Source organism: Camelina sativa, chromosome 20 (genome assembly GCF_000633955.1).
Source record: "Camelina sativa cultivar DH55 chromosome 20, Cs, whole genome shotgun sequence".
NCBI classification, from domain to species: Eukaryota; Viridiplantae; Streptophyta; class Magnoliopsida; order Brassicales; family Brassicaceae; genus Camelina; species Camelina sativa.
In genome coordinates this window covers 1,413,703-1,433,167 of record NC_025704.1, presented here as the reverse complement: position 1 = coordinate 1,433,167, position 19,465 = coordinate 1,413,703, and the positions used below count along the sequence as shown (strand labels likewise).

The following is a 19,465-nucleotide window of genomic DNA, read 5'->3' as shown; positions in this document are numbered from 1 at the left end:
TCAACGTTAAAAATAAATTAATGGAAGAAAAAGAAAAAAAAAAAAAAAAAAAAAAAAAGAAAAAGAAGANCGGGGATGATAGTGATGAACAATATCCAGCTCCGTCAGCCTCCGATTCTCCGATCAGTTTCTTCTTCTTCTCCTCGGAGAAGTTCAATTCGAACCCTAGTTATGGTGAAAGCTTCCTCTAAACCTTCCGATTCTGGCTCAGTATCTACTAAGACAAGTGGCGACACTGGAGCTGATGTTGTATTCACTGCTCCTCCTGGTTTCAAGCCACCGGAGCCAAAGCGGTTCGCTATCAAATCTGGAAAACTCTTCGATGTATTGGGTGCTTCCATTGGTTTGATTTTCCGATTCGGTACTGGTGTTTTCGTTTCTGGGTAATTTGTTATTTTCCCCCAAATTTGAGTTTCTGGGTCACTCTTGTGTTTTGAGCTTGAATTGAGTCTCTGTGTGGTCGTATTGCTACTTTATATACTTGATTTGAATCGATGTAGCTGCAGCAATTTGATTTGATTTTGTTCGAATTGTTATTGTATTTGAGTAGGTACTCTGCATCTTTCGTGTCCAAGGAAGAGATTCCAGCTGACCAGTATGCGTTGCGTTTAGGCGGTAATCATTATTAACAAAGTTCTAATCTTTCACCTTTCTGTTTCTCGTGGTTTAAGATGTTAGTGGGGATTTGATGCATTAGGATTAGCTTAATTGGTTGATGATATGTGTAGGGATCACGGTAAAGGAAACCTCAAAGATCGGGCCTCGTCCTGAGAAACCTATTGAGATATATGAGTTTGAAGGGTATGTATGCTCTGTTGATTCTGTATTTGATTCTTCATTTAGACTCAATTTGGTTTCTACTACTTGATATTGAATGAATGTTTCCTTTTTTCTCCTATTTCCGGTTTGTGATTTAAGCTGTCCCTTTTGCCGGAAGGTAACTCTCTCTCTCTCTCTCTTTCTCTCTACTCTTTTACTTAATCAATGTCATTGTCTTAGATGTTTCACAGTTAACCAAGCGATTCTGAAGATTTTGTTTTACTTTATTCATACCATTAAAACAAGTTGTCATACCTAGATTTTGCAGTTTTGCTGGCCTTTTTCTGATTCCCCTTGAACAAAATATATGTCTTCGTCATAGTTATTCTTATGTATCACACCAGCTTAATGTGAGACTCTACTAATATGGAGATTTTACAGGTCAGGGAAATGGTTGCAGTGTTGGATCTTGATATTTTATACTATCCTTGTCCAAGAGGGAGTCCAAATTTCCGTACTAAGGTTAAACAGATGGGCGGGAAACAGCAGTTTCCGTACATGGTTTGGCATTTTGTCCTACTGGTTTTCTATTTCTTTTTCATTCTTCCCACGAAAATAAATCTTCAAAGTAATTGTCTTTACCTGATATGTCCATGCTTTGAGTTCAAATCATGATGAATCACAGAAGTGTGGTTCAAGAAGACATCTATATAATAAATGCTAAATCCTTGGAATGATAGCTTTGCAATATAATGTTCTTTTTTTTGTTCATGAGCTGTGTCAAAAACCTTGGAGTTCCGTTTAAACTTTTCTGCTTATTATTATCCACAATCAAAACTCTTTCTGTTACCTTGCCATTACTTTCATCAGTAAGAAATAAGATTTGACGTCATGTGTTTAATTGTATAATGTTTCTTTTAATTACAGGTTGATCCCAATACAGGAGTGTCCATGTATGAATCAGATGGAATCATCAGATATCTATCTGAGAAATATGGTGGGTTTCCCCTTGTGCCATTGTCTACTCATCTCTAGTTAAGTAATACCTCTTTTAATCTGTTTGGTGATGCTTGTTCAGGAGATGGAACTGTTCCTTTAAGTCTGTCACTTGGTGCTTTAACGGTTAGTTTCTTTGCACATATTACTATTTATTTTCCTTTGCTTCCGAATCCAAGAGTATAATACTCCAACATTGCTACTTTGATGTTTGTAGGCTATAACAGCTGGCTTTGCAATGATTGGTCGTGCGGGAAAGGTGAGAAGAATTCTATTATTACATTCCTTTGTAAAATCTCTAAAGAAAATACCAAAATAAAACTTATAAGATCTTTATTAATGGTTAGGTTGCATCACATTCCCTATATAGTTATTGAATTATGAATATGTATTGTACAAGATTGGTATAAGCAGCGGTTTTGTCTCAAAATGGTTGAGTTTTTTTTATGCAGGGTAACTTGTACACACCAGCAAAACTACCACCTAAGCCACTGGAACTCTGGGCATATGAGGTTTCGATCTCATCACTTTTTTCTCGATTTTCAAATACTGAATCTTATTTGCATAATCCAAAGACAGTCTGTTTGAATTTCCCTGTAGGGTTCCCCATTCTGCAAACTTGTACGAGAAGTTCTTGTAGAATTAGAGTTACCACACATTCAGCGCAGGTATGACAAACTCTAAGACCAGCACCATGGAAGGAACAATATCAGTCTTATTGTAATATATCAGTCTTTTATTGTAATATACCCTCCGCTGCTTGTCCTTTTCCATCAGTTGTGCTCGCGGTAGCCCCAAACGGCAAGAATTGCTCGAGAAAGCTGGTCACTTTCAGGTGGGTTAGAGAAATACATACATAGAGAAAGATATAAAAGAAGGGTTGAAGTATGATGACGACACTGATGAGTTGTATTATGTTATTATATAAAACAGGTGCCGTACCTGGAAGATCCAAACACTGGAGTTGCGATGTTTGAAAGTGCTGAAATCGTTGAATATCTCAAGCAAACTTATGCGGCTTAAGTTTTCTTCTTCCTCACTCTGCGGTATAGATGATATATATCATATATGTGAATTGTGTATGTTCAGCTACTTACTGTTCCAACAATAAACTTGAACACAGTTAAGTGTAGGGTTGAAAATATGAAGAAAATGTGTACTTAAATGTGTAAAAACCTTATTTAGTGACATTAGTACTTAAATGTGTAAAAACCTTGTTGTCCGTTTTCCGAAGCTAAAATCACAAGCAGGGATGATCTATCAAAATGTTGAATGTAGCATGAATGTATTTGTCTTTCTTATACAGTTTTCATATAAACTTTAAAAGACTTTTTTCTATACAATAAATTGGCAGAATAGGGGGGAAAAAAAGTATATACTATACTGAATTAGAATAGGTAACGAGGGGTAAAAAATTTTAAGACATGGGGTAAAAAACATGTCTTAAATTTTTTATAAACAATTTAAGACATGGGGTAAAAAACAGAAAAGAGTTTGAAAGAGTCAAGATGATGTCGGAGGAAGAAGTGGTCCGAATCCAGTTATACTATATGATTGCAAAGGTCCCTCAACAGTCAACAAATTTGTGGTCCGTTCATTTAATTATTAATTTGGATGATCTTTTGTTTGTTTTTCTGTGTCCTTTTGTATATAGATTTTGTCAAAATTAGTTATTTAACCTATATATAGACAAAAAAAAATTGAAAATTCAAATCTAAAGTTCAAAATATGACTCTATAAATTGTTTGGTTGTTGTTAGTGGTTAAATTGTCGTTTAGTGCACTTTAGTTATGGATTATGTTAGTTAATTGCTTGTTATGATTACATTTTCATCCATATCTTAAGCTAAAAAAAATCAATTTATACATAAAATGGAGGGAATGCCAACGTTTTGGTAGGGTCAAGAAATAACGATTATCAATAAATAACCAAGATATTTCTTTTTGCTATATAGTACTAGTAGTACAAATGTAATTTATTGTGTGTGACTCATGAAATTCTATTTGAAAATTAAATGCCTTTACAAAAAGGTAGACTGAAAAAGGCTAAGCACGGTTCGTTTCTGTATGGTGGCATTATGATTCAGATTTCTACTATTTTTTCTGTTATTATTTCAATCTTTTTAATTTAAAGTGAAATCTTGGGTGAGGTTATGTCTAGATTTTCTATTTAAATATTTTTCAAAATCCCATGCCCTCCATTATGCTCAAATATATTGTTTTCCCTTTAGTAATAAAATAACAATATGGTTCCATCTTCCATATTTATTTATTTCTTTACCTACAAAAATGTTTATCGATTTCATCAAACAAAACATAAATTTTGAAACGGTTAAGCTTTCAACAATTTTAACACACAAAAAAAAAATCTAACAATGTATATAACCTCCTATATAGTCCCCGAAGCAAACTCTATTCAGAAGTTTATATAACAAATAATAAAATTAAGAATGGTCAACTTTTGTAACTTAAAAACATATATATAAATTCATAAGGACAGGTAAAATTGGAAAGCGTTTAACGTTCGCTTAACGTACAATATAATAGAACCGTTGCTGCAGTCTGCAATTGAAAGAATCAAGACGAATAAATATAGTAATAGAGTCCAAGGGTTTAAAACGAAACAAACAAATACTTTAGGGAGAAAACTGAAATAAATTAGAAGTTTAAGTACAAACCAACAAGAGGACTAGTCAGAAACGTTAAAAGATAATACGGTAAAGTGTAAATAAAACATAAAGATGAGGGACTTCCGACAAAAATCTCTCGATCCACTTCACACTTCCACAATGTCCGTTCGAAAAAAATATGACCGTTGAAAGTAATTAAAAAAAATTCGAAAATAAAAACTAAATAACTCCTTTCTTCTTCTTCAATCTCTGTTCTTCCCCCAAAAAAAATAAAAATAAAAACTTCTCACAGTAAAAATCATCAAAAGAGAGAGAGAGAGAGAGATGGGTTGTGTTTCTTCGAAACTAGGGAAGAAGAAACTCATAAGAGAGATTAGAGTCAACAATGGCGGCGATCACATTGTCTCTCTTACTTCAACTACTTATGGTCATCTCGATATCGAAGAACGAGCAGAGACTTCTCCTCCTCTTCCGCCTAAGTTACTACAGGAAGTCACTAAAGGAGAAGTCTTTGATGAATCTGTGATCAAACCAAGGAGATCTGTAAAGAGAGATGATCCGGAGATTATCAACACTTGGGAACTTATGGAAGATCTTGAAGACTCAATGCACGTTTCTACTACTACTAATCCACAGAAGTTGATTAGTCCCAAATCTCGTGGCATTTTCGGTAAATCATGGAAGACTCCGGTGAAGTCTAGTGTTGAGTCTCCGAAGAGAGGGAGTAGTAAGAGGTTTGGTGGTAAAGAGAACAACAACAGAGGAGTGGGGAATAATAATAATAATAATAACTCGAGAGGTGTGAGTCCGAATCAGATTCTGAAGCCGAAGAACATTCTTCTCGAAACTCCCAAGAGAGGCGTAATGCGTTTGAGTTTCCCTTTGAAATCTGATGAACCGTCTCTGGTGATTGCTCAGACGACTCAGAGGAGGAAGAGTTATAGTCCAATGTTCGATCCAGATCTCGTGGCTTCTTACGAGAGAGAGTTGTCTCAAGAGCAAGAACAGATCAAGATGGTGATCTCTCCGGTGAGAAGAACAGAGAGAATCCTTGAGAATTTCCCGGTGAAATGTCCACCGGGAGGAGAAAACTCGGTGGTTATATACATTACAACTCTCAGAGGGATAAGGAAGACGTTTGAGGATTGTAATGTGGTGAGATCGATATTAGATTCTCACGAAGTTAGATTCTCGGAGAGGGACGTGTCGATGCACTCGGTGTTTAAGGAAGAGATCAGGGGACTCGTGGGAGCGAAACAGGTGAAGATACCAGCTGTGTTCGTGAAAGGGAGGATGGTAGGAAGTGTTGAGGAAGTGATGAAGTTAGAGGAAGAGGGTAAATTGGGGATTTTACTCGAAGGTATCCCGGCGGCGAGGCTAGGAGGAGGTTGCTGCCGTGGATGTGGAGGTATGAGGTTTGTGATGTGTGTGGTTTGCAATGGTAGTTGCAAGGTTATGGAGAAAGAGAAGAAGAGTATGGTTAAGTGTTTGGAGTGTAATGAGAATGGTTTGGTTTTATGTCCAATTTGCTCTTAAAAATCATGGATTGGTTAAATTGGGGAGAAATTTGGAAGAGGGATGACTTTAGTTTTTGGACTCTGACTTTGGATTTGAAGTGTTGTTGATTTTGGTTTGTGTAATAATTGATTTGATGAGAGAGTTTCTCTAAAGCCGTGTTTAGGGCTCTTGGTGGTGGTGTGTGCTAGTTTAATGGAGTTTGTTCCTAATGTTTTTGTAGTCCTTTTTTTTCTTTTTCTTTTACGATTCAATTCAATTTGTACAATCATTTTAAATATCGCTTTGATNCGGTTTGGCCCTAATTTTATTTGGTTTAAATTGGGGAGAAATTTGGAAGAGGGTTGACTTTAGTTTTTGGACTCTGACTTTGGATTTGAAGTGTTGTTGATTTTGGTTTTGTAATAATGATTTGATGAGAGAGTTTCTAGGGCTCTTGGTGTGTGCTAGTTTAATGGAGTTTGTTCCTAATGTTTTGTAAACCTTTTTTTTTAAGATTCAATTCAATTTGTACAATAATTTTTAAAATATCGCTTTGTTTAGTTCTTTCTTCAATATATTAACATGTTTAACAAAAGTTTTGACAAAAATACTTTTTACATCCTCCAAAATCATGTCATTTATTGAATAAGGTGTTGTTGAGTAATAATGATTAGTTATGTCATTATTGTGTATAATTTTCTCAAAACTGTTCTATAACTTAACTTAATAATTCACTAAAAAAAATTGGATTTCATATCCTAACAATCACGTTATCTCGTTAGTTGGGCTATCTATCAACAACAACAAATCATCTTCAACTGTATTTCCAAGGTCTCCTAACTCATTATAGTGTATATGAAGGTCTCCTTTTCGTTTTTAAAAAGGTTATAAAATTTCTTTATATTTTTGTAATTTACATATATTGTTTTTTCTAAACAAAAACATTTCTAAAAATTATCGAGATAGTCACATAGACAACAAATGCTATTGCAATATTTTATTAATATGATCCATTCCAATGACAAAAAATATGAAAGCAATAAATAATATAAAGATAAATAAATCTTATTTTAAAGACACTTTAGCACATACATATAATTTTGAAGCTTCTTTACCATTTATACTCTAATTTTGGCACATCTTTACCATGAGTAAAATAAATTCCATCATCTCTCACATCCCAATAGTTTGTTTTACCATGATCAAATGCACCACTAGGACCTTGATATGCCCTTATCCTTACAAATTTAAGGTCTCCTTCTCTTATGTCACAATCCATTTTGTTTGTGATAACATATTGACCATGAAATTTATAATTATAGATTTGTCCACGTTTTAGAAAAACTATGAAAATTTGTTTCTTGTTCAATTTACAAAAGATATTGATTTGATTTCCTGAACTAACAGAATTCTTAAATTGTACTAGATTTTTTCCAAACAGAGCTGCATTACACAACCCGATAAACAAGACTATGACAAACAAAAAATTAGAGAGGCGATTCATCTTTTCAACTAACCTTTGTGTTTGTTTAATAGGAGTAAAATGGAAGGCATACAACTAACTTTTTTTTTTTTTAAGCTCAATAGACAAGCTAACTTCTTAAGTAGACTTTGATGGATTTAATTAAAGAAAACAAAAAAACCTTGGTCAATGTATTAATTTTGCTAAGTAATTTAGATTTGAAATATTATTAAATGATAATTGGCATTTTGGTAAAGATTCAATCAAGTATCAAAAAGTGTTATAACAAAGTAATATAAAAAGTGTTATAACAGATATATTAACATGTTTAACAAAAGTTTTGACAAAAATAATTCCCCCAAAATCATGTAATTTATTGAATAAGGTGTTTTTGACTAATAATATAGGAATGCATGTGCTTAGTTATGTTATTATTATTGTGTATAATCTTCTCAAAACTGTTCTATAATTTTACTTCAACTCACTAGAAAAAATTGGATTTCATATCCTAACAATCACGTTATCTTTGTTTGTTGGTCCATCTATCAACAATTGTATTTCCAAAGTCCCCTAACACATTGTTGTATAAAGGGATACTACTGTTATATGGATTTTTTTTTTTGGTAAAAACTATTATATGGATACAACATACATGTATAAAATTTGAGATAATCCTATCCTAACCGATATGATGACGAAAATCATACATAACTTGGCACACTCTCCGAAAAGAGGCACACATGTCAATGTGTATCCCCAATTATACCTATCCATTGCCACCTTTATAACTCATAATACGATCAGATATCTTTATACACGTAACAAAAATTTTGGAAAGAAAAATAAACAAGGCAAAGAAATGGAGCTCGAGACCTCAGTTTATCGACCAAACGTCGCCGTCTACGATGCGCCGGAAGGTGTGGAGGTTAGAGGACGGTACGACCAAATCTTCGCCAAGATTCTGACGAGAGAAGCTCTTAGTTTTGTGGCTGAGTTACAGAGAGAGTTTCGTGGGCACGTGAGGTACGCTATGGAGTGCCGGAGAGAGGCACGACGACGTTACAATTCCGGAGGCGTTCCTGGGTTTGACCCTTCCACTAAGTTCATCAGGGACGGTGATTGGGTCTGTGCCTCCGTCCCTCCCGCCGTTGCTGACCGAAGAGTTGAGATCACCGGTCCGGTCGAGAGGAAGATGATCATCAACGCTCTTAACTCCGGAGCTAAAGTCTTCATGGTCAGTCTATATCCCTCTCTCATTCTATTTATGTTTTAACATGTTTTCGTATTTTGGCCCCGGTTCGGTTTGGGTTTGGCCGGAATTGGATACGGTTTGATAATAGACAATTTGACTGGATTTGGTTTAAAGTTTTATACAATTCAAAACTTGTAATTGGACCGACTTCAATTTGGTTTCAGTCGAGTCTGGTTTAGTTTATAATTTAAGCTTGAATTGGGAGTGATTGGCCAAATTTAGTAGTTGTGTTTGTTTCGATTCTAGTTTTGATTTGGTTTGATGTCCGGTTCCTTGTGTGAATGCTAATTAATAACAAATTTGTTCGGTGTGGTCTACTTTGATTTTATTTGATATCCTTGGCGTTCGATCCGATTCGGTTTTTTAAATCTCCTCGATTTGTAATGCGTCTGTTAGAATATAAACGACATGCAAATCAAGTAATATATCTTTTGTTGGGTTTGAACAGGCTGATTTCGAGGACGCGTTGTCTCCAAGTTGGGAGAATCTGATGAGAGGGCATGTGAACTTGAAAGATGCAGTGGATGGATCCATTACGTTCCACGACAAGTCAAGGAACAGAGTCTACAAGCTTAATGACCAAACTGCTAAGCTCTTTGTCCGGCCAAGAGGTTGGCATCTCCCGGAGGCTCACATCCTCATCGACGGTGAACCCGCCACTGGATGTCTTGTCGATTTTGGCATTTACTTCTTCCACAACTACGCCAAATTTAGACAGACTCAAGGTTCCGGTTTTGGACCCTTTTTCTATCTCCCCAAAATGGAACATTCTAGGTACCTCTCCAGACCGACCCGGTTCAGTCATTGAATTGATGTTTTCGGTTTAGGATTAATTAGGTTGCTTTTTGGTTTCTTGACAGGGAAGCAAAGATATGGAACAGTGTGTTCGAGCGAGCTGAGAAGATGGCTGGAATAGAGAGAGGAAGCATTAGAGCGACAGTGCTGATCGAGACTCTCCCCGCTGTTTTCCAGATGAATGAGATACTCTATGAACTGCGTGATCACTCGGTTGGTTTGAACTGTGGAAGGTGGGATTATATCTTCAGTTATGTCAAGACCTTCCAGTCTCACCCTGACCGTCTCTTACCAGACCGTGTCCTAGTCGGCATGGGACAGCATTTCATGAGAAGTTACTCGGATCTTCTCATCCGTACTTGTCATAGGCGCGGTGTCCACGCCATGGGCGGCATGGTTAGTCCCCTCCTAACTAATACTAGTTCACTACTCACTATGACGACTACTATATACATATCTCTGTTTGAAACTTGAACACTTAGTGCAACATTATTATAAAGTTATGTATAAATGATCTTGACATATTTATGTGGTGTGCTGTGATGATCAGGCGGCTCAGATTCCGATAAGAGATGACCAGAAAGCGAATGAGATGGCATTGGATCTTGTGAGGAAAGATAAGCTGAGAGAAGTAAGAGCAGGGCATGATGGAACATGGGCGGCTCATCCAGGACTCATCCCAATCTGCGTGGAAGCATTCACAGGCCACATGGGCAAAAATCCAAACCAAATCAAATCAATGAAGCGCGAAGACGCATCCGCGATAACAGAGGAGGATCTGCTTCAAATACCGCGAGGAGTGCGAACACTCGAGGGTCTAAGGCTGAACACACGTGTGGGAATCCAATACTTAGCCGGGTGGTTAACAGGATCAGGATCTGTGCCACTATATAACCTAATGGAGGACGCAGCTACGGCCGAGATAAGCCGTGTCCAGAACTGGCAGTGGATTAGGTATGGAGTGGAACTGGATGGAGACGGGCTAGGAGTTCGGGTGAGTAAAGAGTTGTTTGGGAGAGTAGTGGAAGAAGAGATGGAAAGAATTGAGAAAGAAGTTGGGAAAGACAAGTTCAAGAAAGGAATGTATAAGGAAGCTTGCAAGATGTTTACAAAGCAGTGTACTGCACCTGAGCTTGACGATTTTCTCACACTTGCCGTCTATAATCACATTGTAGCTCACCACCCTATCAATGTCTCAAGGCTCTGAAAGAAGAAAAGATGAAGAAGAAAAAAAAAAGGAAGGAAAGATTGAAGAAGTTTGAGATAATATGAGTTTTGTGCTTCTATCATTTTGGTCTGTTTCTCAAATGTGTTTTTCTTTTTTTACTAGTTTCGATATGTTTGGTTTATATTGTGTAATAAACATGAACTTGCTCTTTTATTTCCAATAAGAAATAAATGTTTCTACAGCAGTCGCATGGATGGATATTGGAGGTAAAGCCAAAAGCAGAACGTAGGATACACATATAATTTGACTTTAATGATCATAGCCTTCTTACAAGCAAATGATCTTCACCGGACCGTCTAGAATAGACTCTCCTCTCTGATACTTAAAACTCAGACTGGTTTCTAAAAAAGACCCCTCATCCACTAAGTTAATAAAGCAAAGACTGGTTACTAAAATGAATGAAAAGAAGAAGGAAAAAACAAAAGAATTGGACTAATAGATGATGTAAGTAAACGTCATGGATGGATTCGTGCAATCCAAATTAATTATACCGGCTAGGCGAAAATAAAATTTAAAAATGTCTAAACCGATCCGGCTATCAATAAACGGAAAGGAATCCCTCATCCTTGCGTCTCTGGGGAAAATTAGGGTTTTTGCCTCTCTCACGCCGCCAAGCTCCGTCAGCCTTCGTCTACAGGTTTCTTTTCATTTGCTTACCGAATCTTATCTGTTGTATCATCTGAGAAATCGATTGCAATCTCGTACCATTATTTTCTCGGCTAACTCTGTGTTGAATCATTAGAATGATCCTCTGTTTTGTTAGATACATAATTGAATCCCTAGCTTCTGTAACAAGTTATTCTGAATGTGATTAGAAGATTCTTCTATAAAGTTTGATTGCTTTACATGAAACTATGTATTGTTTGATGCTGATTTTGTATGCATTTCATTTAGTATCTGAAGTTAAGCTATACTATTCATAAAGCTTTTGTTTATAGATTTGCACACTCTTTAAGTCTTAATGGCTGCTCTGTTTCTTTAGACATAGAGATTTAGCACTCATATCTTCTATGATCAATCCTGTTTCTGAACTTATTGTACACAAAATTCTTTGCCTTTTTTGTTCATAGATTTACTCTAATGGTGTGAAATATCATCTCTCCCAACAATGTCCATGAGGAGGCCTCAAATCCCGCGGCTTCTTCTTCAAAACGTCTCTTGTATGAGAAACGCGCAGCAGATTCTAAGACATGTGAACGTATCTCTTCATGACGGTGGTGCACTTGTCTTAACTGGAACCAACGGATCCGGTAAATCAACGTTCTTGAGAATGTTAGCTGGATTCTCAAAACCATCTGCTGGAGAAATCCTCTGGAACGGTCACGACATAACTCAATCGGGAATCTTCCAACAGTACAAACTCTAACTCAACTGGATCTCTTTAAAAGACGCCATCAAAGAGAGATTCACAGTACTCGACAATGTCCAATGGTTTGAACTTCTCGAGAATAAAATCGGCAAAGCACAACCGGCGTTGGAGCTAATGGGTTTAGGGAGGTTGGTGAAAGAGAAGTCAAGAATGTTGTCAATGGGTCAGAGGAAAAGGTTGCAACTGGCTAGGCTACTCGCTATAGACAGACCGATTTGGCTTTTGGACGAACCATCAGTTGCTTTGGATGACGAAGGTGTTAGATTGCTTGAGTATATCATTGCAGAGCATAGGAAAAAGGGAGGGATTGTGATTGTTGCCACTCATCTTCCTATTGACATTGAAGATGCTATGATCTTGAGGCTTCCTCCTAGGTTTCCAAGAAAAATGACTTTGATTGATATGCTTGATCGTGCTGACATTTCTTAGTAGGGTGTTTTATTTTGAACCTTGTGTAATGCAATATGAGTATTCCTCGAGCAGATTTGGTTAAAGCATTTTTGGTAAATCTAAAGTCAAAATGTCATGTAATGTTTTTATAAACTTATCCTAAAACTGAATAACTTAACTATAATTTTTTGGAAAGACAAATTAATATTTGGTTTCTGGTCAAACAGACAAATACGTCGTCTATGCTCTACAAAAAAAGGTACAGTAATACGCATGCTAATTTTTAAAATTGCAACAGGTTAAAGAACCAATAGTATACCGGCTAGGCGAAAATAAAATTTAAAAATGTCTAAACCGATACGGTTATCGATAACCCGAGTACCGAAATTAAGCAGGCCTATAAAAACCAAAAGGAATCCCTCATTCTTGCGTCTCTGCGAAAATTAGGGTTTTTGCCTCTCTCACGCCGCCAAGCTCTTTTCTCCGGTCGCCGTCAGCCTTCGTCTACAGGTTTCTCTTCATTTTGCTTACCGAATCTTATCTGTTTTATCCATCTGGGGAATCGATTGCAATCTCGTACCATTATTTTCTCGGCTAACTCTGTGTTGTCATTAGAATTATCCTCTGTTTTGTTAGATACATAATTGAATCCCTAGCTTCTGTAACAAGTTATTCTGAATGTGATTAGAAGAATCCCTAGCTTTAGATGAAACTATGTATTGGTGTGTTGTGTGAATTTCTCATGGTAAATGTTCTTCTTGGTTGGTGTATTATTCTATCAGAATGGATTCTCAGATTAAGCACGCTGTGGTGGTTAAGGTCATGGGTAGGACTGGTTCCAGGGGTCAGGTCACTCAGGTTCGAGTCAAGTTCACTGACTCTGATCGTTACATCATGAGGAATGTTAAAGGACCAGTGAGGGAAGGTGATATCTTAACCTTGCTCGAGTCTGAGAGAGAAGCCAGAAGACTCCGTTGATTCTTCTTCTTCCTGCTACTCTACAAACCGGAATCAAGAAAACATTTTGGCTATTTGTCTTTTGCTTTCTCTGATTGGATTAGTGATTAATTATGCTTTTTGAGAATGAATTTTGTTGTTGCTTTAAGACAATTGCTGGATTATTATTAAGTGTTCCTGGTTGTTTTGTTATTCCAAATCTGTTAACCTTTTTTTTTGATATGGTCAGAAATGTGATAGACATTGATCACTCACGTCAAGAATTTGTTCTGCATCCTCCATTTGCTTCAATCCAAACCAAGGGAAACTAGTTCTTGAGTTTTAGCTTCTTAACTTAGGGTTTTGCCATCAACCCAAGTCGTGGACACAAAGAAGAATATTGTATTGTTCACTGATCTGGCTTAAACTAGTTCAAGCTCTCCATAATGTCGCTTGAGACAACTAAAGATAATACATTTGCTATAGGAAACTACAAGCCCAAAAATGATATGCTTTAAAGTAGTTTTTCTAACCAAAATATCTCATACCTCATCACTATCATTTTCTTTTGTCCTGGTCCGTTTTGAGGCTGACCTTGATCTTAGTCATGCATTGAGTTTAGACTTGAAACGGGTCAGTTTAAACCATTGAGTAACAACATCCCTACTACGTTGTCACTCTTCCCATACTTAGGTTATCGTAAAACGACTTTGTTCGTTTTAGTTAAAACATTTTTGGAAATTGGTCATGACTCATGAGTTGTTGCTACTTCTTTTGGATTAAGCTTTCTAGACTAATTGATACGTTTGTCTACTTGTCTAAAATTGAACGCATTGATGTTGTTTCTCTTTTCTTGTTGGAGAATTTGTCTTATGTGACTGATGTGATCAGGTTTTATATAATAAGTTTATCTATTTTGCTTTGTGCCTTTATTCTCTGATTAATTACCCAATTTGAATAAAGTATCAATCAAGACTTGCTTATATTAAGAAATTAAATTAATTTCTTTGTTTAGTGGAGAATCCATAAACCATAATAGGAATTATATTCCAGAAAACCTTTCGTGTTTGTTTTGTTTAAATAATTACTCTAGGGATTTTGTTATTTCCATCACATCACACTAATGTATTTCAGATTATGATTAAAAAAAGTTATGCATTTGTAAAAACATTCAGAAATTTGAAGGTTTTGTAACCAAATTATACAGAGAGAAGCCATGTATAAGGATTTACTGATTTCTATAGATAAGATTTTCATCTATGTTTCTCTTTTGGAAGAATCGATTCGTCAATGCGTTGTCGTTCCACGAGCAAGGAGGCCCAAATCTACGATATTTTTTTCTGTTTATAACCTCAAGTGATTTGTTTTTTTTTTTTTTTTTTTTTTTTTTTTNTTTTTAGTTGGCAATGCAAAATTGATTTGATTTTTTACCACTTTATTACACGACGCCTTTGTTTGTATGATATACGATTAATGCCTTAATAATATTTAAAATTCATAGTAACTACAGTTAATTTTGATTAGTTCGATTAATAATGCAAAAGGACAAAAACTCCCATCTTACGACAGTGAAATGACCTTTGAGCAATAATTTTATCCGTAGTTGTAAATAGAATCAAAGTACGATGACACTGTTAATATAACAAATTCCTTAATTCTCTTGGCCAATCAAATTTTCTAGTGAAAATTATTTTTGAATTCATGGACCAATGAGTAAATTATAGCTCTTAGAATTAATTTATTCGCCGAGATGTCTAGCTACCTACGAGTTTTGTCGAATTTTGGGCTCCAGTGGTTTTTGTTCTTGGTGACTCAAAAAGATTTTTAGGATTCTATAGATTAGTGAACTCTCAATTATTGATTAATATCTAGCGATTTGGTTCATATATAAAGTTATGGTCATAGATAGGGGTTGAAACCGTGATTTGACAATGTTGCTGAAGCACTCAAATAATGAATAAAAAAACCTCAAGAATGGCCTTTATCTAAAAAAATATTTTCAAATCATAGTTTTTTTGAACACTTCACAAATTATGTAGTTATTGTAATCTACTGAACGCTGTATTTTTTCAATAATTAATTCTTTATAAAAACATTATCATGGTTATGTGTGATAGTATTAATATTTCTTAAATTTATAATTTTTCAGTCACCTTAAGTCAGTCGCTTAAATTCTTAAAAGATGAGGCCGGCCGTTAGTAACTTAGTAGTATATATGTTTAGACAAACAAAAAAAATTGAGAAGTGAAAAATGAGGTTAGAACACGTAATTATTAGGAATTGATGTCTATTAATCTTTTAGGTTGCCCCTAATCTCTCTCTCTCTCTCTCTCCTCTCTCTCTCTAAGTTGGAAAAGCCCTATAAATAGACGTCTTGGTCGTCCTTGTCTCCACATCACTACAAACCTCTCTTTTTCTCTAAGTTTACTTAACCCACAATTAAATATAGAAAGAGAAAGAAACTTAACCAAAAAAAAAAATGGAGAATATGGGAACTAGAGTGATAGAGCCATTGATAGTGGGGAGAGTGGTAGGAGATGTTCTTGATTTCTTCACTCCAACAACTAAGATGAATGTGAGTTATAACAAGAAGCAAGTCTCCAATGGCCATGAGCTCTTTCCTTCCTCTGTCTCCTCCAAGCCTAGAGTTGAGATCTATGGTGGTGATCTCAGATCCTTCTTCACCTTGGTATGTATATATATAAAAATCAAAATGATGTTGGGGTTGCTGGTTTTTGCCAAAACATATCAAACTGTTCACTTCCTTTTCCTCTTAAATGTTTTCCATTTTCTGACTCCTTGGGGAAAAGAATTAGGGACAGTATAATGATTTTATAAACTATACCATTAGTTTTTAATCAATTCCATTTTTTACCTTTTTTGTTATTGATGGTAAAAACTCAACTGAAATGCAAAACAGGTGATGATAGACCCAGATGTTCCAGGTCCTAGTGACCCCTTTCTAAAAGAACACCTGCACTGGTACGTTTCTTTACTTTCCTGTTTATTATTTGGGCCCATATCCCATATGCATTGCTATATCAATTGTACTTCTTTAATTTTAAAACCCTAGTTAATTTTTTTATACATTAATTTGTTGAACGTTTCAATAGGCTCGTTACAAACATTCCCGGTACAACAGATGCTACATTTGGTAAGGCCTCGTCGTGAATCTTGAATTATATAGCATATTATATATATATAAATGTTAACTATAAATAAAGATTTGCATTGAAATATAGGAAAAGAGGTGGTGAGCTATGAATTGCCAAGGCCAAGCATAGGGATACATAGGTTTGTGTTCGTTCTGTTCAAGCAGAAGCAAAGACGCGTTATCTTCCCCAGTATCCCTTCGCGAGATCACTTCAACACTCGTAAATTTGCGGTCGAGTACGATCTCGGACTCCCTGTTGCGGCTGTCTTCTTTAACGCACAAAGAGAAACCGCAGCTCGCAAACGCTAGTTTCACTAATGTCCATCAAACGCAAAAAAACAAAGAAAAGGAGATGGAGAAAAGTTGTAATCACATGTTTATTTATGTTATGAAATTCCGTACTTTGAATAAAAATAACACAAACCAATCTATTCTATTTTTATGCTAAAGTCCACTTTCAAAGACATAATCAAATGATCATTAGAAAAATTTTCTTTAACCAACTTCATAAACTCTATATATCAATTTAGTGAAACAGAAGTGTTGATAACGATACAATCACGATAAAAACTAAATTGCATATCATGTTTATAGCATCCACCACCGCACAAGTAATCAGTAATAAATAAAATCTAAATTGTTGATAGGTCACATCATACGAAGTGAACCTTATAATATGATAAATGTGGAAATACGGAAAAGAAAAAAATAATAGTTATATTAACGGAGAAGACTCCTTTTTTTTTGGTTCTGGTCAAAGTGACAAGACCTTGATGACCCTCTAAAACAGGATCCTCTCTTCTTACTCGGCGATCATACTATCGTTTCTGTATTTTCCATGTGTTCATTGTTTGGTATTGTGACAACAAAAAAAAAAAAACTTTGCTGCAACTGCAAGTAATAGTACGAGTTATTGGTATATCGACATGAGTTTAAAGGAAACATAATTATATTCAACCGAATAACCATTATATTACAAACTCTTTTAATCATTAAATTGCTTACAATATGTAATATTAATACAAAAAACTACCTTTATCTGCGTAGCAATATATGATTAACAACAACGAAGATTAGCATTCAGTGTTCAGATGGAGAAAATAATTTGAGAAAATGGGTTGGCTATTTTTGGGTGTTGATAGTATAGTACGGCTAGCATTCAGTATGATAGACCTATGCATGTTTGAGATATGCAAGTGGAAAATAATACTTTCAACGGTAAACTCAAGAGAGGTCACGTGTCATTAATTGAATGGTTAGCTGCTAAGTACTGTTACAATTATCTATCCTCAACGCCGACCGAACTGTTCGGTACATGTATATATATATTCCCTATCATATCAAAAAAATCTAGCAAAATACTACTATAACTTTTCTGGATTTTGTTAGATTATTCGTATATACATAGTTTGGATTCTTGTTTATGAACTTTAGCATATATTATATAATCATCTATTCGTTCCAGTTCAGTGCTTCAATTGAAGTCGACGTTTAGTTCAATTATGGTTTCAATTATTCTACTTTATTTTTGCCTAAGGATAGTGAAAGCAATATTGATCTGAATATTTATTGGTTTTTGGTTTTATTGTGCATTCGAACATAGAAGTAACCAAATCTACAAAATCATTAAAGTTTGTTTTCAATTTTATTTAAAATCCAAATTAGAAATCTATTTATTTACTTGCTGCGTTTTCAATTTATCTAGAATGAAAATACATTTTTTATATAAAGAAAAGATGGTTGATACATGTATATGAAATCTCTATATCTTAAATTTACTATCGTAGCTATAGATTACGAATTGGAAAGGATAAGGGTTACCTACACATGGATGTGTCATAACAAAATCTAAAGCAGTTATTGCTTCCACAGAGTACAGACTTTGAGTCCAAAATTCTCAATCCTAATTATTAATTTACTACAATGTTCCCTTCAAATAATTAAACTAAAACTGAAAAAGGGTATATAAAAAGATGTATATACATCTAGTACATATATACAGTACACCTACGTAGGCAAATGGATTGACTACCAAATCAAGGGCATGCAAACACCTTAGGATTTGCCTGAAAAAGACACTGTGAACTAGTAGACTATTATATATATAGAGTCTTAGGGCTCCAGTAAGACATAATGTGCATGTGTTGTGTTTAGCCACTTGTGGTTATTTTCATAGCCTAATATTTTTCCAAAAGTAAAACACATTGTATTATTATTAGTACATATGTTTATTTATAAAACGACTGGCCCCTCGTTTGGTGTTATTACATATCCAACACCTGCTCTGTTCCATTCCCTAATAATGAGAAATGATTCATTCCCAAAAATGGTGTCAGTATTAGGGTATGAATCATTTTGAACTAAAACATTATAGAGTGTTAGGGCTTCAGTAAGACATAGTGTGACTGTGTTGTGTTTAGCTACTTATAGTTGTTTTCATGGTTAAGTATTTTTCCAAAAGTGAAACGCATTTTCTGATAGTAGGTTTATTCTTAAAATGGGTGGCCCTTGTAATTACAAATCAACACGTACTCTCTGTTCTGTTCCATCCCTCATTTCACTCAAAATTTTTGCCACATCTAAATATACTTCGCCCAAAAATACATGTGTTAGCTCATCTTATTTCTTCTTTTTTTCTTTTCAAGTATATTAATTTATTATATGTATGTACAATCTTTTTTTAATTAGTACTCACTAAATGATCTATAATTTACACAAACTCAAGTCTTGTCACAAGTAGTGACTTCCTCCACTTTTACACGAGCGCTTTTTTTTCTTTCATTTTAATTTTCACGGTACACATATAAATCACATCATTCAAATCAGACATTAACTAAAGAATTATATCTACCGGTACATAGATTTAAAAGTACATTAACATCTTCTATTTCACCGGTACGAAGCCGCAAACCTGGTGATTAACCATCAGTGGAAATTATTAGCCTCCATATTTCGATTTAGAACGAATCACGAGGACAAACCAACATGCAATAACCTT

General features: G+C 35.2%; 5 protein-coding genes and 1 pseudogene across 6 annotated transcripts; all 6 read left to right on the top strand.

Annotated features, from left to right (window-relative positions):
• On the top strand, positions 29-3,021 carry LOC104768576. Its single transcript, XM_010492579.1, has 12 exons — positions 29-383; positions 551-615; positions 729-801; positions 919-937; positions 1,201-1,320; positions 1,687-1,756; positions 1,838-1,881; positions 1,973-2,014; positions 2,208-2,267; positions 2,356-2,423; positions 2,533-2,590; positions 2,689-3,021. Exons 1-12 carry the CDS (start codon positions 76-78, stop codon positions 2,776-2,778), a joined length of 1,017 nt encoding a protein of 338 aa, XP_010490881.1. The 5' UTR covers positions 29-75; the 3' UTR covers positions 2,779-3,021.
• Positions 4,672-6,177, top strand: LOC104768575 (uncharacterized protein At3g28850-like). The gene has a single exon (XM_010492578.1). The coding sequence runs from the start codon at positions 4,709-4,711 to the stop codon at positions 5,918-5,920; it is 1,212 nt and encodes a 403-aa protein (XP_010490880.1). The 5' UTR covers positions 4,672-4,708; the 3' UTR covers positions 5,921-6,177.
• LOC104768574 (malate synthase) lies at positions 8,117-10,802 on the top strand. The gene is made up of 4 exons (XM_010492577.2): positions 8,117-8,577; positions 9,044-9,369; positions 9,456-9,786; positions 9,941-10,802. The coding sequence occupies exons 1-4, from the start codon at positions 8,203-8,205 to the stop codon at positions 10,595-10,597; spliced, it is 1,689 nt and encodes a 562-aa protein (XP_010490879.1). The 5' UTR covers positions 8,117-8,202; the 3' UTR covers positions 10,598-10,802.
• LOC104768572 lies at positions 11,171-12,495 on the top strand (annotated as a pseudogene).
• LOC104768573 (40S ribosomal protein S28-1) lies at positions 11,213-13,554 on the top strand. Of its 2 annotated transcripts, none has more exons than XM_019241682.1 (2): positions 11,213-11,255; positions 13,160-13,545. In XM_019241682.1, the coding sequence occupies exon 2, from the start codon at positions 13,161-13,163 to the stop codon at positions 13,353-13,355; it is 195 nt and encodes a 64-aa protein (XP_019097227.1). In that variant the 5' UTR covers positions 11,213-11,255; position 13,160; the 3' UTR covers positions 13,356-13,545. The 2 variants fall into 2 exon arrangements, with proteins under 2 accessions (XP_019097227.1, XP_019097226.1); XM_019241681.1 differs by lacking the exon at positions 11,213-11,255 and adding an exon at positions 12,803-12,887 and having other exon boundaries at positions 13,160-13,554.
• Positions 15,723-16,907, top strand: LOC104768571 (protein TERMINAL FLOWER 1-like). Its single transcript, XM_010492576.1, has 4 exons — positions 15,723-16,002; positions 16,234-16,295; positions 16,427-16,467; positions 16,556-16,907. The coding sequence occupies exons 1-4, from the start codon at positions 15,793-15,795 to the stop codon at positions 16,774-16,776; spliced, it is 534 nt and encodes a 177-aa protein (XP_010490878.1). The 5' UTR covers positions 15,723-15,792; the 3' UTR covers positions 16,777-16,907.